The sequence below is a fragment of the Chenopodium album genome, chromosome 6, assembly GCF_948465745.1.
Source record: "Chenopodium album chromosome 6, dcCheAlbu1.1, whole genome shotgun sequence".
Lineage (NCBI taxonomy): Eukaryota > Viridiplantae > Streptophyta > Magnoliopsida > Caryophyllales > Amaranthaceae > Chenopodium > Chenopodium album.
Window position 1 is genome coordinate 22,417,513 of NC_137839.1, and position 27,498 is coordinate 22,445,010.

At 32.9% G+C, this 27,498-nt stretch overlaps 1 protein-coding gene across 2 annotated transcripts; it reads left to right on the top strand.

The window, feature by feature from the left end:
* The first annotated feature begins 5,724 nt into the window (after nt 1–5,724).
* On the top strand, nt 5,725–26,428 carry LOC145635958 (uncharacterized). 2 transcript variants are annotated; one of them, XM_081687377.1, is made up of 14 exons: nt 5,725–5,993; nt 7,551–7,902; nt 9,536–9,774; nt 11,527–11,683; nt 11,810–11,887; nt 12,149–12,223; nt 12,720–12,836; nt 18,839–19,003; nt 19,128–19,653; nt 20,039–20,195; nt 20,793–20,902; nt 21,413–21,525; nt 23,240–23,634; nt 25,951–26,090. In XM_081687377.1, exons 2-14 carry the CDS (start codon nt 7,561–7,563, stop codon nt 25,958–25,960), a joined length of 2,484 nt encoding a protein of 827 aa, XP_081543503.1. In that variant the 5' UTR covers nt 5,725–5,993; nt 7,551–7,560; the 3' UTR covers nt 25,961–26,090. The 2 variants fall into 2 exon arrangements, with proteins under 2 accessions (XP_081543503.1, XP_081543502.1); XM_081687376.1 differs by having other exon boundaries at nt 5,726–5,993; nt 23,240–23,597; nt 25,951–26,428.
* The last annotated feature ends 1,070 nt before the right edge of the window (nt 26,429–27,498 follow it).

Here is a 27,498-nt window from a genome sequence, read left to right on the forward strand (position 1 = left end):
ATCATGTAGAATTTCCCTTAAAATTAAATTAAATAAATGTAGATTTTATTTGGTCCAAACCCTCGGTTATTTGTACCTTTCACGCTTTGGTTTAAGGATAAAACCTCGGGTTAAGTATGGACTCTTTGGAGTGCTTAAGGGAAGAATGGTGTAATAGATTTAAGGCTAAGAATAAGAGAGAGAGAGAGAGAGAGAGAGAGAGAGAGAGAGAGAGAGAGAGAGAGAGAGAGAGAGGAGAATGATTTTTGGTGTAAAAGAGAGGAAGAGAGAATGATTTGATGATCAAGCTTGTTGATGATTAAAAAAGGGGTGATGTGACCTCTAATTATAATGAAAAAAGAAGGGTCGAAGAATTAAGAAAGATAAGGATTTAATCAGAATAAAACTCGATAGACAACAGTTTTTGTGGTTTTTGTTTTTATCATATATTTTGATCCAGAAATCGGAATAAGATAAATAATATATTGTTGGAAAGCTGTTGAAATCTACTTTCTAAACCAATTGGAATCAAATTAAAATCCTTTGTAGAATAAAAGTATGGCCGAAATAGTGAGACGGTGTCAGTTTTGGATAAAAATTTCGTATTTCATTCATATCTTTTCCGTTATAGCTCGGAATTAATATTATAATATATCATTGGAAAGATAATTTCAAGGGCTATCCAAAAATATAAGATTTGGATAAAAACTATGAGGCGCGAAAATCATATCTGACTATCTTTGAACTTTTTTCAATTCGGATAGAATTAGGACTTTCAAAAAGAAAATTTTTATTCAATTTTAAACTCTTTAATCTTATTTTTTTCAAAAAGGATAATTAAGATATTTTAGAAACTTATAAAAGCTTCCAATTAATCCTAATTGGTTTAGGGATGGGATTAAACTTTTTGGACCCTCCACAAGATCATTGGGTCGTAGGTAAGGTGGGCATAGGTTCGGTTTGGGTTCAGTTTAATATTTTGACCATAACTTATTCGTTATAACTCGGATTTGAGCTTATAAAATATCGTTGGAAATCTCTTTTCAAGCCCCATCCAACTATTCAATCATTGGACCCATATTATGGACTACAATAAATTGGACTAAACATTTTTATAAAAAGGACACGAAATAAATGATTATTTTGGGTTTAAAGGCACGAAAAGAGGAAAATAAGTTATGGTTTGGGGAAATGGGCTAGGAATTGGGTTATTTGTGAAATGTATTGGGATTGAATATGGATTTAAGTACTCCAAAGATTAAATACTCAACCCGACAAATAATGGCGGTGAAAGATTGTTCATCATCGGGTTTGGTTTTGGGGAGACATTTTTAGGTGTCTACAGCCACATATGTGGGGTTCGAGAGTTAGAGTTAAGGTTTGGGTGAGTGTTCGCTGGACTGGTTGGGACACTAGGGTGTAAAGTTAAAATGTATCCAATTAAAGGAATCGATGTAGTATTACTGCCGTCTGCCGCCTCCGACAATTTAGTGGCCCTGTTCTAACTATTAAAGGGTCCTTCAATTTTTAGAGGATTATTTTAAAAGGTTAAAAATATTATTATTATTATAAAATGGCATTTTTTTAAAGTACAGTACTACAAATTATTATAGAGCTAAAATATTCATATTACTAAGTTAAATAGTAATTCCGTTAAAAAAAAAGTTTAATAGTTATTGAATAAAACAACAAACAAAACCTTTTTATTTAAAAAGTATCATCCTTTTAATATTTTTTAAAGCAAAATCCTCAATTATATTTTCATAATCAATTTAATTTTTTTTAAAAAAAATTAAAAGTCAAAGATTTAAGATGAATATTTAGGTTTTAGTTTGGAAATGGTGGTCTTTTAGGGGGAAAAAGGTGAATATGTAAGGTTATGATGTATTATTATTTTTTTTTTTTAAATTATGGGTCCCTGATTTTCGGGGGCCCTGTTCCGTGTGTGAGAAAAAACATGTCTAAAGACGGGTCTGAGTATTAGAGCAACTCCAATAGTAAGCTAATTAGCAAATTAGCTTTTTTAGGCTACATAAGATTTTAAAGCTAATTTCTTTTGTAGCTAGTTTGTGCCCTGGCTACTAGCTTGTGGTGTTTGCTAGAAAGAAGAAGAATTTGTCATGCATTCGTCAAGATTGCAGTTTAGCCCAAACAATTTGGAGTAAGTCCAGTTATTCTGTGGTTTTGTCTCACTCTCTTTGTAATATGTGTGACTGGTGGGACCACTGTTTTGGTAATTTTTGGTGGGGACTGGTGAGTTCAGTTACCATGTATTGGGCTATGTGGGGTGCAAGGAACAAATGAATGATTAAGGGTGAAAATCCGAATGTTGAACAAATTGTTGCCTATGCTTTGAAGATTAATACGAAGCAGCGTGAGGTGGGAAAGTTGAATAACAAAGGGAATTGATGGGTGGAAAGAGTGTCTTTGTGGGCGGGTCTCCTTCGGCATCTGATATGGTTAAAATTATTATTGATGCTGGTGTTTTGGGGGAGATGGGGCTGGGTGTAGTTTGTAGGTATAGTGAGGGGGTGGTGCTTTGGGGAGTTACTATGTAGTGGAGCGAAAAATGAGAGACTAAGTTTGCAGAGGTGAAAGCGGTATTTTAGGGCATGAAGATTGTGAGACACAAGGGTGTGATTTGCATTGAGATCGAGAGTGATAATCTGGTGGTGATTGAGGCAATGAGAAAGCGTTTGTATGACCCTAGTTCCTAGCTATCATCTGATAATATAGGATATTCTAGAATTTTTTTTTCTTCTAATTGTACTAGTGTTTCATGGTCTGTTGTAAAGTGGGGGGGGGGGGGGAGTAATAGTTTAGTACACAAATTGACTCTCTTTCAACCATGAGAGTTTGACCAATGGGTGTGGAGTGATGTAATCTCTTCTCGCATTTTGGAAATTTAGTTGATCTAGATGTTTTTTTTTTTTTTTAAAAAAAAAAAAGAGTATTAAAGCTGTCACTTCCAAAGTTATTGACTAACAATTTCCATTTTACACAGAACACTAACCAACTCATACAATAACTAAGTGAATTCTACACTTGCTAGTCTGCAACTGCATTTATAATAAATGTAGGTGAACGTCAACTGATGTTAAAATCGCAAAGGTAACACTACCTATACAATTGCATAGTTCACACTTTACACGACACTATTAGTTTGTCATAATGGCCATGACAAAACAGTCATCCTAACCACATTTCTTAGAGGAAAAGTCATCCTAAACACATGATAAATTGTGATTTGACTTATGTTACCATACTTTCCTTTCGTTTGCTGTAAAATCAGTTTAATTAATGTAATTTTAGTCGTTTTCAAATTTTTTTTAAAAAAAAAAACAAAAAAACTTGCAAACAATTTATGCAAGGTTTTTTTTTTTTTTTTTATTTTTATTTATTTTTATTTTTTTTTTAAAAGACAAATTATACAAGCTTTGGTGTGTGATGATAATCCCTACCTTATAAAAAGTACAAGATTATTCTTATGAATAATGCTATGCTTGTTATACCCTTCAAAATGTGTATTTACATACATACCCTCATTAATATGTACAAGTTTTTTTTGATGAATAGTGTTTAGACAATTATACCATTTAAAGTGTTTATTTATTTATTTACCCTCATTATGATTATTACCTCTTCATTTTTAACTCTTAAGATTAATGTGTGGACATTGATACCCCTAAATACATTTATTTATATATTTTATTTCATTATGTTGCCAATCATTAAATTTGTGATGTAACTCCATGTAAGGTTAAACCAAAAGAGATTTCGGATATGACTAGCTATGGCACGCACAACGTGCGCGTTAGCTACCCTAATATTTGGGAAAAGGAAGTGTAAATTTAAACTAATACTCCATATTCCGTACTTTTTAAAATAGGTTTACTCTAAACCCTTAAAAAGGTCTGCGCTATCCCATAATTGGACGATCATATAAAGACTCAACCCATTTATTTAGTGGAGGTCTTAATCCGTGCCCGTGGACAAAGTAGAGGAATCACATCTGAGATTCTTTGTCTTCCTTGTTCTTGCTCGATTATACGTGGAATCACGCTACAAAGGTATTAATTCTTATTCTTTATGTGTTATGCATGATCTTGAGATTAGGTGGTTTATGAATATGATTCATGTTTTCCGCAATTAGTACCTATAAACTCTTACAAAACACCATGAATTCTCATTCCCCTCATTTATGTTGTCAATCAAACAAGGCCCTGATATACTAAATGAACAAGCAAACTTTAAAGAGAAAACCTAAATTGACAATACTCCTTACTAACATTTTTGGGTAAATACAAGTTAATCTCTGAGATTCACAAAATTTGTTTATCACATGACAATTTTGTAAATAAATCAACAACTTTTTCCATAAAAGTGGGTCCTACGGTGATGATGACTGGATAAAGTTGTTGATTTATTTACCAAAATACCATGTGACAAACAAATTTTGTTTATCCCAGACTCACATTTTTTGAAGGGAAATAGGCAAGCCTAGAGGGGAATTCCAGAGAACAAGAATACATATATTGAATTGGGTTTTGATTAGAATTGAATTAATGGGACAATAGCACAAACAAGGCCTTGATATCTATATTATAATTGTAGAGACACTTAATGAGAGCCCTCCAAATCCCCAATTCTCAACTCTCATGTATTTGATTTTTTTTTTTTTTTTTTTTTTTTTTTTTTTTTACAGGAAAAAATAACTACCAATCCCTCTACTTTATTTATTTATTTTTTATCATTAAAAAAAAAAAATCAAAAACTACCCATTCACTATTTTTTTTATGGGCTACTACTAACATTTCACTTTATGTGTGTGTTTTTTTTTGGTGCGTAGTATAACATATAAAAGAAAATCTATATTATAATTGTAGAGACACTTAACGAGAGCCCTCCAAATCCCCAATTCTCAACTCTCATGTATTTGATTTTTTTTTTTTTTTTTTTTTTTTTTTTTTTTTTTTTTTTTTTACAGGAAAAAATAACTACCAATCCCTCTACTTTATTTATTTATTTTTTATCATTAAAAAAAAAAAATCAAAAACTACCCATTCACTATTTTTTTTATGGGCTACTACTAACATTTCACTTTATGTGTGTGTTTTTTTTTTGGTGCGTAGTATAACATATAAAAGAAAATGTATTCTAAATCCCTAACCCTTCAATTATAGTACTCTAAATCCCCAACCCTTTAATTATATGTATTTTTTTTAGGGACTACCCTCCAAACATTTTTCATTTCTTTAATCATCAAAAACAAAAAAAATATACAACACGTTTTTGTGCAACTGACCTCAGTGAATAACTACTTGCAACAGAACAAAGTATATAACTCCTAGAGCAAGACACTAACCCATATGACACTAACTGAGTAACACGAGTAACCCCTATAATACTGAACGGGTAACCTCTATAACTTTGAAAAAGTAAACACATAATAGTATTGTGTGGCCACCGACATAAAAGAGTAAACCCTGTTTTTTTGAGCTTCTAAGCTTTGTTTAGAATATCATATTTCAGAATAGCACATCAGGTGTCAGCACATTATTAATACGATTATTATTAATACTCAGTACAACAGAGCTAATTAGGGTTCAACAGAACAGACCAGTCCAAAACCGACCATTACTACTCAAGTCTAAATTACAACATCAAAATCAACTTTCCACATTTTAAATATATTTTTTTTCTTATTTATCTCGTGCATTTTACACGGGTACACTCTAGTACTAAATGCAATATCAGTTAGTTACAAACTCAAGTACTTATTGAGTTGGGTTTTAATTAGAATAGAATTATATTGATGGCACAAAATCAATGTAAATGCATTAAATTACAATAATTTGGTCCATAGGTCATAAGGGATCCATAGAATTGCTCTCTCTCAGATTAGTGAGATATCCATTGAAGCGCAGTCAAGTACTCAACGTTCTCCATTGCAGCGCAGTTGGCGTTCTCCGTTGAATCTAGTTCTTGTATCCCCCATTGAAGCAACTTCTGAGGTAAGTTGTTTGTCTTTGTTATCATCATATCAAATATCTCTGAAATTATGAGATCGATAATTGAATCAAATATCCCTATAACTATGAATCAAATTTGGTTGCTAATGTATTGCACAACACTTTAATGTTAGGATTTAACTATGAAATCAGAGCTCTTTTCCCTGGGCCCAGGGCTGCCGCCCCTCCTGTCCTGCCTCAGGGACGGGCCTGATTTTGAGAAACAATCATGTTAATTATGAAAATTGGCGACACTAACAACCAAGTTAGAGAATTTTGTTGTATAGTTTGATAAAGATGTTCCTTAATTTGCTTTTGCTAGAAATATAATGACATAATTGTTGATCTTTGGAAAAAAAAACTGATCATATTGTTTTATAATGACAAACTAGTTTTTGGGCCCGGGCGATGCCCCGGTTATTACATGAAACTAACTTATTATTAATATAACATTATAATTTATGATTTAATTTTCTTGTAATTAAATTTGTTATTAATAATGTCATTTGCTACATATTAATATTTTGTATTCAAAAAATTACGTAAAGAATCACATAGTTTGGTGGTAAGATATTTAGTTCTTCAATTAGAAGTTGCGAGTTCAAATCTTGTGGAGAACTTTTTTCCTTCGAAAAAAGCCTTTTGGTTAAAAAAAACCACCACATTTATTTTTTTGCGAGAGGAAACTTATTTATTTAATTAAGCTCTATTTCCTTCTATTTCTTCTCATTAAGCTCTAATCCACTAACTCACTAAATAATTATATTTAATTTATATATAAAACAAACCACCATCCCCAACCACCTCCTCCCCGTTCTCTCCCCTTTCTCCTCCCTTTCCTCTTCCCTTGGTAGCAACCCCCTCCCCCTAACTGGACCCGCCACCCAAATCCCCCACCGCTGGCAACCTATCTCCACCGCCGTCCAACCCTGTTTTTCCCCTTTATCCTTGCCGGCGACCACCACCTTTTTATTTTGAAAAATAAACCCTAGAAAATCAATTTGGGGGTTTTTAATTTTATGCTTCTTGCTTGCAATTGATACTTGTTTTGGCTTTGTTTATGTATATATGTGATGCTAGGGTGATTTAAAAGCAAATTGCATTTGATTTGGACTTGATTTGAGCATGTTTGAGTAAACTAGAGCCAAAAATTTGAAGGGAGGTGGTGGTCGCCGACGGGGATAAGGGAGGGAGGGTCGGCTGACGGTGGAGCTAGGTCGCCGGAGGTGGGGTGGATCCAGCGGGTTCAGTGGGGGTGGGGGTTGCTGCCAAGGGAGGGGGAAGGGTGGTTGGGGTGGTGGTTTATTTATATATATAAATTAAATCTAATTATTAAGTTATTTGATGGATTAGAAGTTAGTTAGAAGAAATAGGAGGAAATTAGAGATTAAATAAGTAAATTAGAAGTTAATTAAGTTAACCGGTTTCCTCTCGCAAAAATAATGGACGTGGTGGTTTTTTTAAATAAAAAAGCTTTTAAAAGGTTTTTTTTCGCAAAATGGTGCTTTAAAAAGGTTTTTTCTGACAAATTTGCCTTTTATAAATGATTGAATTTTACAGAAAAATTAAGATGCGGAAGAGAAACAAAAGGTCCTCACAAGAATGGAAAGCTGATGGGAGTAATGAAGTTGGTAGTTCCTCTAATGCACAAGAGCCTTCTTGGGATGAGGCAATGCCACGATTGCGTAGTGCAAATAGGTCATCGTATGTTATGCTGACACTCTTTGTATTACTCGTTTATATCTCATGGAGTGTTTATCATTATCAGTACGAGGTGTTGCCGGTACCTTTGAGTGCTGATAAGGCTGGCAAACGGGGATTTTCGGAGATAGAAGCTATGAAACATGTCAAGGAATTGACTCAGTTGGGTCCTCATTCTGTTGGTTCTGATGCTCTTGACCCCGCTTTGAAGGTTTTATTTCTTGAGTATTATGTATCTCAGTCTCATAGTTCAAAACTTCTTTTGTCTTTAAATTATGTGCCACATTTAGCTAGTGTGGCAAATCGATTATTATTATTATTGCAATTTGGCAGTGGGGTTGATGCCTTGATGGTGGTACTTGTTATCTACGATGTGATTGTTATATCCTGTTTCTGTTTTTATTAATCAGTTTCTATAGGTGTTCTACTAGGATGGCTGAACATCAACAAAGATTAAGCAGATTATGAATAAAATAAGTTTAAAATAAATTGACTAAAGTAAAATTAGCAGCGTACCACCGTATTATCCTTACTATTGGATCCTTTGCTCATCTCATTAGCTAAGTGATTACTGGGGTAAGTTGATAATATGTATTTCCAAGGCAAATTTGACTAATTCTTCAACAAGGAGAGCGGGGGGGGGGGGGGGGGGGGGTGGTTAACTAAACGACTAATGTTCTTTCATGTTGCTGAATGTTCTTATACCCTGGACGAACTTGTATTCTTTTGTGCTTGAAAATTTGTATGTGAATGATCATCAATAAGGAGGGAACTTCAAAAGAGTTTGTTTCGTGTCGTCTTTCATAGTACCATGCACTTGTTTCATTTGTGTAGCTGTATTTTATGGTGAAGTAAATAGGTCTTTGGAAGTGGAAGTGATTATTTTGTGAATTTCTCTCTAACAATCTGTGAAGGGCTGTTGTTCTCAGTTTCTTTTTGTTGTAGAATATATTTTGACTTTTTACTAGGAGTAGTTACTATTTGTCCTACCCATGATGCCCCTAGGAATTCTTTTTTCCCTTGATTTAGCTGTTGATCCCTGCCTAAAAGTTGGTAGGGTATCTGAGTCAGCATTGAGCTCTCCAAAATGGAATATGAGTGCCACAAAAAAGCTAGCTTTGTAAACAATACATGGACGCCTGCTAGTACTGTTTGGTTTGTTTTTCGTTTCTGGGTCTCTTCTTAACATATCAGCTCAAACATAGTATAACCTTAAATCTACTACCATTCACTATAAAAACCATTTTCTTCAGTTTTCTGCATTGTTTGTCCATTATTCATGCAAGTTGATATGAACTAATAGAGCTAAATCTAGATTACTAATTCTCTGCTGGATAGTGTTTCATTTCTAATTGGTAGACTGCTGGACAGTATTAGTGCTGACATTCGTGCAAATTACAAAGTCTGAATAGTTGTGATGTTTTATCACTGACTCACAACTTGAAATTAAAAAATTCCATTCGAAATTAGAAATAGCTAACTTGTTTCGACAAAAAAAATATGTGTAGCAGTATGTTTGAAATCTGATACTTTTAATTTGAATGATCCTGGGTATTAAAGTTTCTCTCTTGGTTTTTTGTTTGACTTTCACTCTTTATTTCTCTCTTGGTTTTTTGTCTTATACTCTGATTGTGTTGGCCCTTAGCTGTCTGGACTTTTGTATGCCCTCTGTCTACTAAAATTTGCATACTTGATAAGCCTTCTCATGGCTTTTGCATCACTCGCCTTTCACTTAAGTGATCCTTGCGATTTTGTCTACTGTTCAATTATTTTATTGAATACAGTTTCTCTAAATACATCATTTTCAATCTTTCTCTTATGGTTTTCCTTTTCCTATTGGGCAGTATGTGCTGCTTGCTGCAGAAAAGATAAAAAACACATCTCATTGGGAAGTTGATGTTGAGGTGGAAGAGTTTTATGTCAAAGAGGGTGCAAATCATCTTAATGGCGGCTTATTTGTAGGGAAAACACTTATTTATGCTGATCTAAATCATATTATCTTGAGGATCACCCCCAAATATGAATCTCAAGCCAAGGAAAACTCTGTTTTGGTTTCATCTCACATTGATACTGTTTTCTCAACGTACGTATGTGATTATAATATCTTTCACTGTTGTTTTGACTTTTGACTGTCTCTGTATTTGTGACAAGCTTCTGAAGAAGAGTTTAGTAATATACTTATTCTCTTGAAACATCTATATCTATGTATGCCTTTCTGATGGACTAGAGCTTGGACCTGTGTTTCATGTCTTTAAAGGATTGGATGGAGTTAATCTGATGCTATTAAATAGCTAGTAGCATTTTTTGTTTCATAAAAAATTCCAAAATACGTCCTTTACTAAACAAAAATTATACGCCATTTAGTGTTAATATAATTGCATTTGCTAATCAACTTCAGGAAACCACATCTTACTGCTATTCTACTTATACATTATTACCTCAGCTGTAGTTAATTGAATCATGCCTATTGTATGTTAAAAAGCTACATTTACTATACATATTGTATATGAATTAATTTTCTGAACTTGTTTTTCTTAGTAGTTAGATCTATAATAGTGAAGTACATGTTATATAGATGCTCTTTAGGATAAACTTTTTATTTCTTTTGACCACGGGCCATTAGTGAAATGCGTTACATATAAATTTTTACGAGATGATGTTTTGTTGTTAAAAGTAAGGAAATTAAGGAATTCTTGTTGGCGATAGTTTTGTGTGAAGAAAACATAAATGGAGACAGTATATTGGTCATCTCCTGGCTGCATTGGGAGATTTTTTTAATTATAGCTTCAATGTCTCCTTTAATCTCTCTTGATTCTTGGTTGGAGAGCTGAATATTTCTATTTGAATCCTTTCTGAAAATTTCTAGTACAAAGAAAAGTTTTTAATAAATCAGATACATGGTCAGATTAGACTAAAGTCAAAATTCTAGAAAGCAAAATCCCTTTGAGTGATGAAAATGAACTATAAGTTAAATATGAAACTGTCAAGTGCCATTGGCTCCGTTTGCAAAAAATGACTATTCTCTTACTCCCTCCGTATGTTATTACTTGCTATATTTCTCTTTGGCACGTATGCCGATGTAAATCTTTGATCATTAATATCTTTAATTATCAAGAAGTATAATATATAGTGATTGATAATTAATAATTTATTTATTGAGACGATTCCAACAAGTACCCACAAGGCTATATTTTTAATTATGTATAAATCGCAACACATTAGTCAAAGTAGGTCAAATGAATAGTGCAAAAGGTGCATATGGAGCAAGTAATAAAATACGTAGTATTTCTCTCTCTCTCTCTCTTTTTTTTTTTTTTTTTTTTTTTTTTAAATTTTATTATTATTATTATTTTTTTTTGGTTAATGAACTTATATAATCTAGGAATTGATATATCTTTTCTATTGTTAATTAGTTTTGCTTCCTCATTTCTTGCTTAGGCCACTAGGAGATTGGGGCTTGACTTTGTCTTTAAATATCCAGGGCTGCAGATCCCCTTTTGAATTACTAGGGAAAATTCCGTGATGTCCGCATGGGGATATAATGTGAGGTTTTTTATGATTATTCATTATCATAGGAAAGCCTTGTGTAAGTGCACATTGTTGTGTGAGAAACCAAGGACCACATACCTTGCTCCTTAGTCATCTTTTGAATGTTTTTTTAGTAGACCGTCGTTTTCTCTCTGAGTGAAACATGCATCGAGCTTTCTGTAACTGTTATAGTAGTACACAATAGTTGCAAATCCTGCAGCATTGTGTAAGTGCACTGTGCATATTTTACTGAAAACTTGTTTATTTGCTCTTTGTCTTAATCTGTTGAGAACTGTTTGTATTTTAGGGGAGGAGCTGGTGATTGCAGTTCATGTGTTGCAGTCATGTTGGAGCTTGCCAGAGGAGTCTCACAATGGGCTCACAGCTTCAGGAGCTCTGTCATTTTCTTGTTTAATACAGGTGAGGAAGAGGGTCTAAACGGTGCTCATAGCTTCATTAATCAGGTATCTTACATCTACATGCTCAAGGTGATAGTGTTTTCTTTCCATTATCTTTCCAATTTATCACGGGAAGGAAGAGAATTGGTATAGTTGCTTGGAATTTAAGTTTGACCTGCTATCTTTATGCAGCATCCATGGAGCGAAACTGTTCGTGTTGCTATTGATTTGGAGGCCATGGGCGTTGGAGGAAAGGCCGGGATTTTTCAGGTCAAAATCTAAATATTTTCATGCCATAGGTTTCCATAGTCAATCTCACGGATAAAATAATTTAATTTAATTCCCTTCAAAAAAAAAAAAATTTAATTGATTAAAATCCATATTATTTTTTGTTCTAGTGCTCTATGGTTTTCCTTAAATTCTAAATTCTTTTTTCTTGTTGCTTATACAATAATACTGCCTGCTCGCATTGGAAATAAGAAATCGTGAGCTATTAAGTTGATGTGCTCTGTGTATATATGTATCTTTCAGGCTGGAACTCATCCTTGGGCTATCGAAAAATTTGCCTTAGTAGCTAAGTATCCATCTGGTAATATCATGGCACAGGTTAGTTCCTTGTGTGCTACATTGCAGTTTCAAATAAGAACAAATGTTGGATGTATTTGCCAATAAATACTGAATTCATGACAAATCAATTTTGTTCTTTTTCTTCCCAATATGGCCTACATATAGCAATAAGGTACGCTATGGTATGTGATCATGTATGAATATAGCCACTTTATTATTACTCATGGAGCTGGGACCATGATGTGCATCCAAATATCTCATAATTTGTGAAATTTATGTTCATTTTCGCTGCTGAAGTAAGAAATGAACTATATGGCCAGAATAAATGAACTGTAACGATTTGCTTATAAAATTTTAAACTACATGTTCGTCTAGCGCACATCTTTATCCTGAGACTAAGTTAATAGTTTTCAGATTTGTCATTGTGACCGTGGGTGTAATATAGAGTTTTCTGTTACATCGTGCACCTTCTTATTCGTGTTTGTTTCATTAGCTTCTTTACACATGAACACTTACAATTGATTTAGTGTCGCAGGATTTATTTACTTCCGGTATCATTAAATCTGCTACAGACTTTCAAGTTTACCAGGAAGCTGGTCTATCTGGACTTGACTTTGCTTTCACGGACAATACAGCAGTTTATCACACAAAGGTTTGTTTTGCTTGATTTCAAACTTATTAATATGTTTAAAGGGTCTCTTTTGGGAAAAAAAAATTCTCCCTCTGTCCAGTAACGTCTGCAACTCTGCACTCTTTGCAATCTCTGACTTAAACATCTGAATAGATATCAGGTGGTTCGTGAGGTTGCTTTTTCTTATGGGTTAGGCATAAATAATGAGAAAAGCACTTGGGTTGTTTTGTTGGGTTTTTTGGTTAAATTTGGCTTTGGGTCACATCAGGCAATAATCCATCAGGCCTCTTTTGGTTGACATGGAAATTAAATTCCCATAGGAAGCACTTAATGGGAAGTTATTCACCTAATAAAATTCCTAGGGATTTCCTTATTATGTTTGGTTGGCATTGTGGGAATTTAAAATTCCCATGAATTTTAATTCGTTAATGGGACTTGGTAATATACTTCCCATATTTTGTGGAAATATTCTCAGTTCCTTTATTTTTACTTTTGTGTGACAACCAAACAATTACCCAACTTATCAATTTATATGAATTTCCATTTCCCTCATTTTATGCTGTGAACCAAACAAGGCCTCAGTTTGGTTTAGTTTCTTTTTATTTTGATTATATGATGTGTTGTTATTCAGAGTTTTCATTGTACTTCCTCAACCCTTATTTAATTTCAAAGTGGTTGGAGGGAGAGAGGAAGAGGGGGGGGGGGGGGTCACACAATTTTAAACAGAGGAGAGAGATAAAGTGAGAACCACTGGCCAAATTAAACTATGTTGCAATTGTTTTGCAACTTACAAATAGGAATATGCTGTGAATAAAAGGGAATGGAGGAAGTACTATTTACGGCAGACCAATCTGTGGGCATCAATAATTCAGGTTGGTGCAGTTCTGATTTGGTTCAATTTTTGTATGGGAAAAAAACTGGAAGTATAGTTTTGATTTGGTCATCATCATACTTTAATTTGATGAGTTGATGTGACCAACTTAAAAGCTTAAGCTATGTCATATATTATTACTTCCTTCATTTTTTTTAATCGCACCATTTCGATTCTTTCACTATTCACCCATCCATCTCTGACCATCTTTTGTATTTTATAGGTAAGAAAAAATATAATCATGTGTTACCTTATTGGACTTGTCTTGAATTATTCTTGTATCAAATCTTTACGGACTATAGTTTTTACTAAAACCAAATTAAAGATATTAATGTCTAAAGTTTTGCATTGGCAAACGTGAAACACTAAATGGTTCAATTATAAAAAAAAAGGAGGAAATATTATTTTACAATTATGGCATTACATATTGTGTGGTCTAAATTTCTGGGTAAGAATATGTTGCCATCTGGCATGTTCACAATGTGTTGGTGTTTCTAGCTGGAAAGAATTTTTTTTTTTGTTTATGCAGCTGTGATAATTTGTCTAGAACAAGTTTTATCTTTTTTATATTTCCTCCATTTCTTTTCAGATGCACCACTTTCTAAATATGGAAGTTTGAATTTAGATGCATCACTTTCCTTTTATAATTTGTCTAGAACAAGTTATATCTTTTTTATATTTCCTCCATTTCTTTTCTGATGCACCACTTTCTAAATATGGAAGTTTGAATTTAGATGCATCACTTTCCTTTTTAACTAATTAATTCTCCCTATTTCTTTCATATCACATGGGCCCATTTATTTTTTCCCTCTCTACCTCTCTCTCTACTCCCAAATTTACCTAGGAGTCCGTGAAAACCAAAATGATACAACTAAAATAAAAACAAAGGAAGTACAAGGATAATTTATTTAAGGAACTATGAAGAAAAGTAGTTTGCAAATTACACATTACTACCTCCGTTTCACATAATATGCAACAAACTCCCTTTCACATTCCCCAAGACATAATTTGTTAAGCAAAGATTAGTAAAAAAAGGGTCATGGGATTAATTGAATTAGAGAGAAAGTAACGCCACCAACACCCACCTTGTAACCCACCTTCTCACCGGTCACCATCACTAAGCAGCTCGCTCCACCACCCAAACCCTACCCAACCAACTCGCACCACCACCCAAAACACACCCAACCAACTCGCACTGCCATTTAACGAACCCACCCAACCAACTCGCACAACCAGCCGACCACCTTACCACCTCCAACTAATCGAAACCCCAACTAACTCACACGACCATCATCGACTAGCCGCCCACCAACGAACCAATCTAACGAACTGAAACAACCACCTTCAACAAACCGAAACCCCAACAAAACCCCTCTAATCAATATTATATACTAAAAGATACACCAGCGATGACACATGTCATCTCCTGGTGTGTCCTTAGTTATTTTTTTTTCTTTTTCTTTTAAAAAAATATTTTAATTAAGGAAACAAATCATTTACAAAAATCATATATTTGTTTTTTGTACATATTCCATATTGACACGTGATAAAAATTATATTTAAAATAAAAGATTTATTCACAAATTTTTCTTAAAAAAAATTGGGCAATATATAACAAAAAATAATATTTTTAAATAATTAGTGATCTATTTTACAATAAAAAAAAAAATAATATTGCTCACATTTTTTGCCTACTTTGTTTTAGTTGTGTATTTGAAGCTACAATTAAAATTGCAAATATCAAATTAACATATCACATACTTTTATTATTTCTTGACTAATTTATGATTATAATATTTCTCAATCAATAATATATAACTATATATAAAGATCACTGTGCATGACACGGGATTTAACCTAATTTAGATCTAAAACCCTAACAAACCACCACAAAGGAAACAAATCAAAATCCTACCTCACAACCACAAAGATATAAAATTCCACCTTACAACCAACAAGATCCAAAATCTCACCTCGTATTGGTTCCAAAAACCCATTTTATTTCGAAATCCGGCGAATTTTGAAAAGGGAAAAAGAGCAGACTACGACGACTTTGAACAGCGACAAAGAGGGGCGGTGGTGGCGGTGATGAACTAGCGAGTAGGCGAGTTGATATGAGCGGTGGTGGTGGTGCGGTAGTTGTGTGAGAAGAAAGAGAATAGTGAATAGGGCTGCCTGGTGGTGGTTGAGAGGGAGGAGAGAGAAAAAATTGGTGATGTTGGTGGTGGATGTGGTTGTGAGGGAGGAGAGAGAATGTGGGTTAGGGTTTTAATTATGGATAAATTCATTTGGATTATGAGGTTAATATGTTGTTTATTGGAGTGAATTAAAATTTAGTAAGGGTATAAATGTAAAATCAATCAATCAATCAATCAATCAAAGCCTTAATCCCAAAAGTGGGGTCGGCTAACATGAACCAAATATGATTATTCCGTGTAGTCATCAACATAAATCTTTCTCCTCCATCCCTTACGATCCAAAACTTCATCCTCACGTAAATCCATGCACTTCATATCCTTCCTCACTCCTTCCAACCAAGTCATTTTTGGTCTCCCTCTTCCTCGTTTAATCCCTCCATGATCCCACTCTTCCACTCTTCGCACCGGTGCACCCACGGGTCTCCGTCTTACATGTCCAAACCAACGCAGACGATTTTCCCTTAATTTATCTGCAATGTCTGCCACACCTACTTTCTTGCGAATAACCTCATTTCTGATTCTATCTCTTAAAGTGTTTCCACACATCCACCTTAACATGCGCATTTCCGTAACCTCCATCTTTTTAATATGCATAAATGTAAAATCATACAAAAAAATTGCTATATTAGGAAAGTTTGGTTTTTGTTGCACATAATGTGAAGCTTCCGTAAATGGAAATTGTTGCAGATAATGCGAAACGGAGGTAGTATTTATTATCAGTCAAACCTCCTAAGAAAATAATATTTCTCTGAAGGCTACACTTATGTAGGGGCTACACTTATGTAGGCTTACACTCTTCCGAACTAATCATATTAATTATGAGTGGTACCTGAATGATACCATGTAAATGTGAAAATTTTATTCTATGAAAACTCACGACTAGAAGATCTTTTTAATACCCTCCTCTTTTCCCCCCAAAAGTATAGTGCAGTGTGGAATGCAAATGGTACATGAGAGCTTGTAACACTCATCTTTTCTTCATTGTAGCAAATAAATAATTTGTTGTTTCCTCCATGAGGCAAAAATGTAATTTCCTTTTTCATTTAAAAGTAAAAGTAACCTTTTGTTTTCCCTCTAAACCACATCAATTTTGATCTCTGACAATTTATACTTTCCCTACCTTTTTTTTAAGGAAATTTTGCAAAAAACCACCTTTTAAATTCTGTTTTTTGCATTTAACCATCTTTAAAAAAAAATGTTGCAAAAAACCACCAATTTTAAAAATTTTGTTGCAATCTACCACCAATTCAATGTAAAACAATTAATAAATTTGGCTAAAAAAGTGGTGATTTGCAACAAAATTTTAAAATTGATGGTCTTTTGCAATATTTTATTTAAAAGGTGGTTATATGCAAAAAACAAGATATAAAATGTGGTTTTTTGCAAAATTTCCTTTTTTAATTTCTCTCTATCTACTTAAATTATTTTTATTATTATTTTTTATAATTCCTTGTTTAACGATATATTTAATACCCATGCAGCAAAAAAATAAAATAAAATTGGGAGAGTATGAAAGAAGTAAGCCAAACAAGAATGCTAGAACATAAGATTCATGAAATTCCTTACCACCAACGGCACCAATAATATATTGAGCACTTTAAGAGTTGTATCACTTGTATCCTATCACTTCCATTTAGGGTTGCTTTAATTACCAAGGTTTTGCTTTGTGAACATTTTGTTTGATTTTGGCCCAAATTAAAGTGTCAAGGTGTCTGATGAAATGAGCTGAGTAAAATACGTCTTGGTTCCAGGTTTTATGACCTAACTAGTCGTTGTTGCTAGATCTATAGACCTTACCACACTCTTCATATGCTTTTAAATTTTAGTGGAGGCCATGGTTTGAAAAATATGGTTTTGGTCGCGATCAAGGAAATGATCATTTGTTGAGGAAACATAACTGATGTATTGATTACAGTCCTTGTTGCGGTTGTTGCAATATGAATTTGATTATTAAATTTTTTTAGGATTTTATATTAATGGTAAGATAATTAGGGTAGCTATAGATGACAATTAGAGGCTTGGAGCTATAATTAGAGAGACATGGAGAATCATTCACTTGAATAGCAAGGAACATTTGACTGAGACACATTATATGGCCTTCAATTCTGGGCGATTTGGTGTGGGATTATTTGATTTGGACAAGATTGTGGGTTTTTGAAACATCCTTTGTCGAATGGTCAATTGAAAATCCTTGCAATACTGCCTAGCTGGAAATGATGTGGTCGTATTTTTGGTAATGGTAGAGGCTGCAATACGAATGTTAGTCACTTCTTGTGAGAGCATTTTCTATTGCTGTTTTGCATGAAGGATGCTATTCTTTGTATTGATATGAGTCATGAATTTGTAAGATAAATATATATTTTGAATTAAATTTAACAAATGATGCTTATAACAATCAATGACTTGAGAATTATTTATTGAGCAAGCTTAGTAAGGGATGCATTCTAGCTGATATATTTCTCATTGGTAAGAATTCAAACTACCCCCAAGGTTATCCCTCTCACCGCTCCTTACGCACTTAAAAAAAAGTCTTGAATAGCTTTCTCTAGACTGACTCTTGTGTGCAACAGCAACATGTTATTATATGTTTATTTATTTTCTGTTGTGAGTGGCAAAATACTAATAGAAATCATGAAATTAGTAATAGCTTATTACATAAGGCCATAAGGCTACTACCCCCAAAAGATGTGATTGGATAGTTGTATTGTGCCTTACAATGCAATATGTGGTTTCATTCACCAATAAAGCTTTCTGTAGACTATGTCTACAGTCCACCACATGGCCCCTCTCATGAGATTGGTGAATAAGTAGCCTTTTACCTCAGTTGATCCCATTAGTTTACCACTTCCTTTATTAAACATATTTTGATGAAAGAGAATAATATTTTGAATATTTGAGAATATCGTGCATTATCTTGGCGAAAATATTTTGATTAAGATAATATCCATATGCAGAATGACAAAGTTGAGCTATTAAAGCCTGGTTCTCTTCAGCATCTTGGAGAAAATATGTTGGCGTTTTTGCTTCATGTTGCATCTTCAACTGATCTTGTGAAAGGCAATGCTTCCAGAGCACCAGAACATGCCAATCAAAACTCTGCCATATATTTTGACATATTGGTAATACTTGTGGAAAATTGATTATTGTTTGATTTGACTTTCTGTATGCTCGATATATAGTTTCTGTATATTTTTTTGTTTTATTTTTTTTGGTATATAATACCTTTATCTTTGCAATTGTCAGGGGAGCTACATGATCGTGTATAGTCAGCAGTTTGCAAATATGCTGAACAACTCTGTGATTTTGCAGTCGCTGTTGATATGGTTCATGTCCTTATTTATGGGCGGTTATCCAGCTATAGTTTCGTTTTCTTTGTCAATTTTAAGTGTTATCCTTATGTGGATAGTTTCTTTGAGCTTCTCTATTGGTGTTGCCTTCATCCTTTCAAGCATATCGTGGGCAGCAGTGCCTTACATTGCAAGTCCGTGGTTGGTTATTGGTTTATTTGGGTTCCCTTCTCTTCTTGGGGCTTTTGCTGGTCAAAATCTTGGTTTTCTCCTGCTGCAAAAGTATCTTTCTAATGCATATGCCCAGGGAAAGCAGACTTTATTGCCATCCGTTCAAGTTAATTTAGCCAGGTTAGAGGCTGAAAGGTGGCTCTTTAAATCAGGAACAATGCAGTGGCTGATTATTTTGGTTCTGGCACATTACTATAAAGTTGGTAGTTCATATATACCCTTGGTTTGGCTTATTGCGCCGGCTTTCTCATGTAAGTGAATACACTTCTGTATGTTAACTTCTGTATTTAGAGAAATTTATTGTAGATTGACATAATAATCATTATAAACAAACAAAACAGAACATTCTCTTATCTATCTTATATACTCCTTCCATTTCGCTGAAATTGCAACACTTGCTAACTTAAGTTGTTTAAAAATAAATCACAATGCTTAATTTATGGTAACATTTACAACTTCACCCATTTACTCTACTCATACTTGGCTCACTCTCTCCCTTCCTCTCTATCTTCTTATACTTCTTGCTTTTGTGTTCATTCCATGTGCAACCTTAGTGAAAGAAGGCATTGGAACGCTATCTTCTTTATTTGCAATTTTTGCAATCATTTTTCCGAACTAACTTTTGTCTTCATGTAGATGGGCTACTAGAGGCAACACTGACCCCAATTCGGTTACCCAAGCCCCTGAAGATTGTAACCTTACTTATTTCTTTATCAGTTCCTCTCTTAGTTTCTATTGGTTCGATCATTCGAATAGTGGGTGTACTTATCGGGACTGCTGTACGCTTTGACAGGTAAAATTTCTATTAGTGATATCAAGTATTTGAAAGCTAGTTGTCGCTTTCTTTTTCCTTAATTTTTTTTTTAGGTAATAGTAAATAGAATGTTGTTAAAAAGAGCAAAGAAGAAAGGAAAAAAGGAATTAAAGCTAAGTAAAAGGAATAAAAAAAGAAAAAAGAAATCGTCCTTAAAAATAGTTGGCTGCAAAGTATGAGAATAAATTCTGTATCTTGATAGAGAAAACATATCGGGTGCTTCTTAGAGCATTCTTGAATGATCTACAGTTCCCATATGTTCATGATGTATTGCAGCACAAAGATTCATAAATTCATCTTCTTCTCATTGGCATTTGGTTCTAGTTTTTTCTTCATCACATTCTGTATTTCTGTGTATCTGAGATTGTAAATATAAATTTCATGCCCACCCTAGGCAGGAATTTAGATTTGTGCTGCCTTACTAGGGCAATAGTAAGATTTTCATTGAGCCTTACTTTCATAATTTCATATATCATTATCAATAAATATGTGCAGAATAGTTATCTTCTTAAAAAGTAGTGTATGTTCATCAGGCACTCAGAGTGATGCTAATTCTGCTGGTTTATTACTGTGCAGAAATCCTGGGGGTGTTCCTGAATGGCTTCTGAATGTAATTGTATCTGTAGTTGTAGCTGCTACTGTATGCTTGACATTGGTGTATCTACTTTCTTACATCCACCTTTCAGGTCTGCTGCTATTCAACTCTTGCATCATATATTCTTAGTATGCTTGATTGCTTGACTGTTAGGGAGATTTTTTGATATCGACATGAACCTAGTGACTCAGAAATACCAATCTAGATTCATAGTTCCATCCTTCTATAGACTGGTTGACCATGAAAGTATCTGAACCCATGGGTAAGATCACAGAAAAATTTTCATTTTTACTGGCTTTGTAAAAGAATTATTTTTTATTTTTGTATATAAAGAAATTTTTTCCTTTCAAAAAAAATTAAAAAATATAAAGAAAATTTTAGGGTTATGTGGTAGTATACGCTGAGGGATTATATACTCTAAAAATATTTGTTTACATATTTTCACTCACCATGTTGCCAAGGCAACAACTGAAATAGCTCCCCGGACATGATTAGCTATGTTAGCCACCCTAGTCTTGAAATAGAATGAGATTGTCAAATGTTCTGTACAGTTTTATTCCAAATTAATTTACGGTTTGTGTTTTTTTTGCAACATGTCTAGGAGCTAAAAAGTCTATCATTCTGGTGAGTTTTGTTTGTTTTGGGCTCTCCCTGGCTGCAGTATGGTCTGGTGTCATTCCAAGTTACTCCGAAGAGACTGCTAGAACTGTGAATGTAAGTTACTGATAACATATACTTTTTCAGCAGAAAAGATGTTCTTTCATTGCCATAATCCTCAGCAATCAGCCTATATTTAAATAAAATGATTCTGCATGTGATTACTTTATGAACTTGGAAGTTGTACATTTTTCTTTGTCTGACCGGATTTGATATGATATCTGTTGATATAGTATTAGGATTGGGCTCAGCAAACAAGTATGCCGTCTAAGTACTATCGTAAACCTTTCTCCTACCTTCGAATAATGATATGGGATAGTAAAATCGACAGTCACACTTCCAGTTGCACACTAAATTTAATATTTGGCAGATATGTGGTATGGAATATAAAACTTTTTTTGATGCTCTGAGCAGATGGGCTTTGTAATATTTATGCGTTGTGGGTTCAAAATTGGGTAATAAATCTATAAGGCATATAATGTTAATCTGAGAATACTATAGTTCTAATTGTTATGTACTCCTATTCTAAAATATAAGCACATTAGGTGTTTAATGTTATAATTTTTAGAATTCTTTCATTTAGGAAATTCTTGAAGTTATTTATTGTTTCTAGCTATACAAAGTCATAGAACGTACTAGCTCTGTTCCTAAAGGCTCCTTGCTCTTTCCCAATAAGTACTTCCTTAATGCTCTTTACACATCTACTTTATTCCATTTTTGACCAGGAACTTTTACCAATTTCCCTTCCTTTAGTCCACCACAACATATCCACATGCAATATCCACAATTCCTTTATCACTTGTTCCCCACCTTTACTCATTCTACCCTGATGCCTTAATTCCAGTGAAGATAATAATTTTCAAGAATATTAAGGAACAAAGGTAGTAAAAAGTAATATTTTACAGAGAGTTAATGCTGAGTTAGTTTGTGCTTCAAGAGTATCAAGACTATCTGTCCTTTCTATTTAATGTTATCTTATGTTAGTGGTTTTGGTGACTAAGATTCATTATGTAGAAAGAATAAAACTATAAAACCCTTGTTTCTATAATCCAAGTGCGTGAAACCTAACAGCCTAATACCCTCACCTTTGTGATCTCAAAAGAACTTCTAATCTTCAAAGTCATGGCATAGCTATGTAGAACAAGTAAACATTGAAGCTAAGAGAATTGATATAATGTGCTTTCTCATCCAAGTTTAATTCCTAAAGTTAGTCCTGGGATATGATCACTAAATAATCTATATCATTTTAAACAAAAAAAGTACTACCTCCGTTTCTTATTATTGTGTGAAGGGAGTTAAAAATCACACGATTAAATAGGTTTTAAAGTGCATGTGGCAAAACTGGCATTAGATAGAAGTGAATGTGGTGGAGAGATTCTTTCTGGATGATTGAATGAGATTTAATTTTGGTTGATGTAGTCTATTATGTACTTTTTGGAATAAAGTTTTTTTTTTTTTTTTTTTTTTTTTTTTTTTTTTTTTTTTTTTTTTTTTTGTATTATGCAATGTGTTTCTTTACCAAACAAGAAAAAATAAATTCAGAATATATTTCATATACAAAAGCACTTAGGTAGGTCTTATTACCTGATTCATCAACATTCATTGGAAAATAAATTGTTCATACCATGTATTCCATGTAAAGCTGCATACTGGCTTATAATTGTTGTGTCTGAATTCAGTGTTTTTTCTTATTAGTAGTCTCTCATATCACCAAATTCAGATGTTCAACATTCACTTTTTCGAATAGATAACCTTTATTAATGCTTCTCAGGTTGTTCACGTTGTTGATACAATGGGTGGACATAATAATGCAAGAGACCCTACCTCGTATATTTCATTCTTTTCCTCAACTCCAGGGAACTTGGATAGGGAGATTGAACAGATCAATGAAGGTTTTGAATGTGGTAGAGAGACTGTTGTGGATTTTGTTACTTTCTCTGTGAACTATGGTTGCTTGAGCTACAATGAAACTGAACAAGGATGGAGTGACCTTGATATTCCCAAAATTGAAATTAAGAGCGACAAGAAGATGGATTTAAGAGTGACTGAGCTTTCAATTGACACAGGGGTCTCCACGAGATGGTCTATTGCAATTAATACAGATGAAATAACAAATTTTGAATTCCGAGGTATAGCTGTTCAAATAACTTATTGCATCTTCTTTTGGTAATTCCCAATCACCATTTCTCTTAGCAATTTCCTATTTATACGAACTATGAATTTGTTGCCTATTGACCTGGACCTTTTTTTTATATAGTAGAAATTAGAAAAACATATTTAAACAAAGCAATGAATTTCAAAACTTAGTAAGACACCCATAAACTTTTAAGATAAGATTAAGCCTTAAGGTTAAAATATGGATTATTTTGTGTCTTATATATATATATATATATATATATATATATATATATAGGGGAAGGCTCTCGTGAGAATTTTTCTTATATGAGAATTTTTCTTATGTGAGAACACTCTTTATGTTCTAAATTAAACTTTTCCTTATGTGTTTTAAATTAAATCAAATGTTCTAATTTAGTACTCGTATGTTCTAAACCACAAATTAGTTAAGTTTAATGTCATAAATTTTAAATAACTTTTTCAAAAATTTTAACTTATATATATGTTCTAAATTTTAAAGCGTGTGTTCTAAGATTTTTAATTATATGTTCCAGATTTTAAAGCGTATGTTCTATTTTTTTACACGTATGTTCTAAATTCTTTACTCACACTTTCTATACTCACACTTTCTATACTCTATATCAATTTGTTCTAAATTTTTATTCACATGTTCATAATCTTAAATCAAATGTTCTAAGTTTTACTCATATGTTTAAAATTTCATAAATCAAATTTTATAAATTTTTAATCACTTGTTCTAATTCTTAAATCATATGTTCTAAATATATTACTCACACAAATGTTCTAAATTATTACTCATATGTTCAGAATTTTAATTTGAGTCGCATGTTCTAAATTTTTACTTGCATGTTCTAAATTTTTACTCACATGTTCTAAATTTTAAATCAGTTCTCATATAAGTATGAATTCTCACATATGGACCTATTCTCACCGGATCCCTCCCCTATATATATATATATATATATATATATATATATATATATATATATATACTACCTCCGTTAACAGTTATTTGCAACAAAAGGGGTAGCGCGGACTCCTAGGCAAAAGTTTTTAAACACGATTAGTGAAATATAAGGGTAGTACTGAAGTATTGATCCAATTAAAAAAGGAAAAAACACAATCAACCAAAATCACTAAATCACCACCATCACTACCGAAACCCAGAAACCACCACCGCCGAACCCACCAAAAACCCAGAAACCACCACCACTATCGAAAACCCAGAACCCAACGAAAACCACCTACACCCACGAATCGACCGAAAACCACCACCTAAAGCCCCTGGAACAACCAAAATCCATCGAAAACCACCACCATAACTTGTAAAAAACAGCCACCAAAACCCACCAAAAACAACTACCACCCCCACGAATTGAATTAATCCCGATTAAGCCACCACCACCACAAAACCCAACACCACCTAGACCACCCACGAAACCCACAAAACCTAGACCACCATCTAGACCCCCGACACCTAGATCCACCCACGAAACCCACAAAACCTAAACCACCATCCACACCATACCCATGACACCTATAGGCAACCACCTCCACATCTTGACAGAAGATGGGGAAGATGAAGGAGGAGAGAAATTTTGATGGAGGAGTGAGAAATTTGATGAACAAGATGAATGTTAGAGAGATTTGGTTTTTTTAAGTTTGATGAGTTAAGTTTGATGATATTTTGATGAACAAGAAATTTGATGATATTTTTTTTTTTTTGAAGTTTAGATGAGTTAAGTTAGGGTTATAATAGAGTATGGTTAGTGAAATGATTAAGGGAGTAGGTTGGTTAAGTGAGGGTAGTTTGGTCATTTCTTACAAAAAAAACTTACTATAAGAGGGAAAATAACATTTGTTGCATATAATAGATAGTGAATGGTTGTTAACGGAAAAGATTCTGTGTTACTGGAATATTGGGAAAGCCTAACACATTTTTGTTAACATGGGTGCATTTGATTCTTATGATGATTGGTTAAACAACCATTCACTATCTAGGGCTAATATGATGAGGATCACAAGATTTGGTAATAGGAAAGAGACACATATGCTTTGGTTATACTTGTATCTCTTAAGTTTGATTTTCCTGTCATATGTTTGTTGTAAAATGAAAATAACAGATCTTAGAATCTTTTCTTTAGTAATATATATATATTTATTAAGAGTGTTTCTTTTATATGGGATCGAGATTGATATATTATCATGGTTGGAACTGTCCTAATTTATGTCTCATCCTCATCTAAATGAGTTATTATCTCGCTTAAGAAAAGAGAAAATCGTACAATCATATATACGGAGTATGTATATATTTTTTTCTACATTGACATATGTGTGCTCTCTCAGTATCAGGTGATCATAAGGAGCTAGTTCCAATGAGCAATAAGAGTAGCATTGGTGGTTGGCATGTCATTCAGTTTTCTGGAGGAAAGAATGCTCCAACAAAATTTGATCTTACCCTTCAATGGATCAAAAATTCTGTGCGTTCTACTAGTCATGCCAGTACTGATGCACAAAAATATCTTATAAAATTGAGGACGGATATAAACAGATTAACTCCAAAATCAGAGAGAGTTTTGATGAAGCTTCCTTCTTGGTGTTCTCTTTTTGGGAAGTCCACTTCTCCATATACCTTGGCATTTTTGACTGCTCTTCCCATTGATTTCTAAAACAATTATTTGCATTAAGTGCATAAATTATTTTTATAGCAAAAAAAAAAAAAAAAAAAAAAAAAAAAAAAAAAAAAAAAAAAATTTATATTAACTTTTGAAATTAGCATTTGTATAACCTGTTAGATGTATATAAACTTTATTTTTAGTTGCAATTACTTGATTTTAAAGAGTATGATGAAGTAAATAGAAATTTAGCGTAGTAAACAAGAAGTAATCTAAAGGAAGATTACTTCTTGTTTGTTACCGATAATCAATAATCAACCAATAACTACATACTAAAGGTAGATAAAAATGACGTGTCAAAATTTAGTTAAATATTTTTTCGCCAATTTATTTTTCCACCATATTAAAGTTCATGCGAAGTATGGTTTTTTCATTTGAGGTTTTTAGTTATTTGATTTATTATGTTTAATAATTTTAGACAAAATTACAAAATTTTAATTTAAATTTTTATATTGTAATTCATAATGAATTTATTAAATATAAAAAAATTGTAAGTATCATATTTTATCCGTTATATAAAATCTTTAATGTGAAAGATAAATATTTTATGATTTTAATAATTAAAATGTTAAATCATTATTCATTTGTTTTTACTATATCTTTTATTTCAGTAGAATCACATACTTCGTTCACAACCAATTTACCATTTATGGATAAATTGAACTGTTAAATGTTAGCAAAATTGAAATTTATATAAATCAAATCTTTACATTTATATAAAATAAATAAATCAATATATTTACCAATAAATAAATAATTTTGTTTGTGTCGTATGATGCGTTAGATCTCCACGTAAGCAAATTTTAGAAAAATAAAGCATAAACATATAATCGTTAAATATCCCAAATTAACACAATTTAAGTAATAATTACAAATTCAAATTTAAACATATGATTTTAAAAATTAAGCTAAAAATTACCCGGCCATTAATGACCAAAAATAGTTAACACAAAATTCGTTTGATTGGGTTTTTATTGATACGAAATTTTGTTTGTGTCGTATGACGTGTCAATTTATAATGGTATGTATCAAAAATTTTAATTTAATTATAATTAACAAACAATTTTTTATTTCTTATCATAAATACTATCAGAATATATTTATAATGATAGGCGTAGACACCTAAAAATGTCTCTCCAAAACCAAACCCTATGGTGAAAGACCTTTCACTGCCATTATTGGTCAGGTTGAGTATTTAATCTTTGGAGTGCTTAAATCC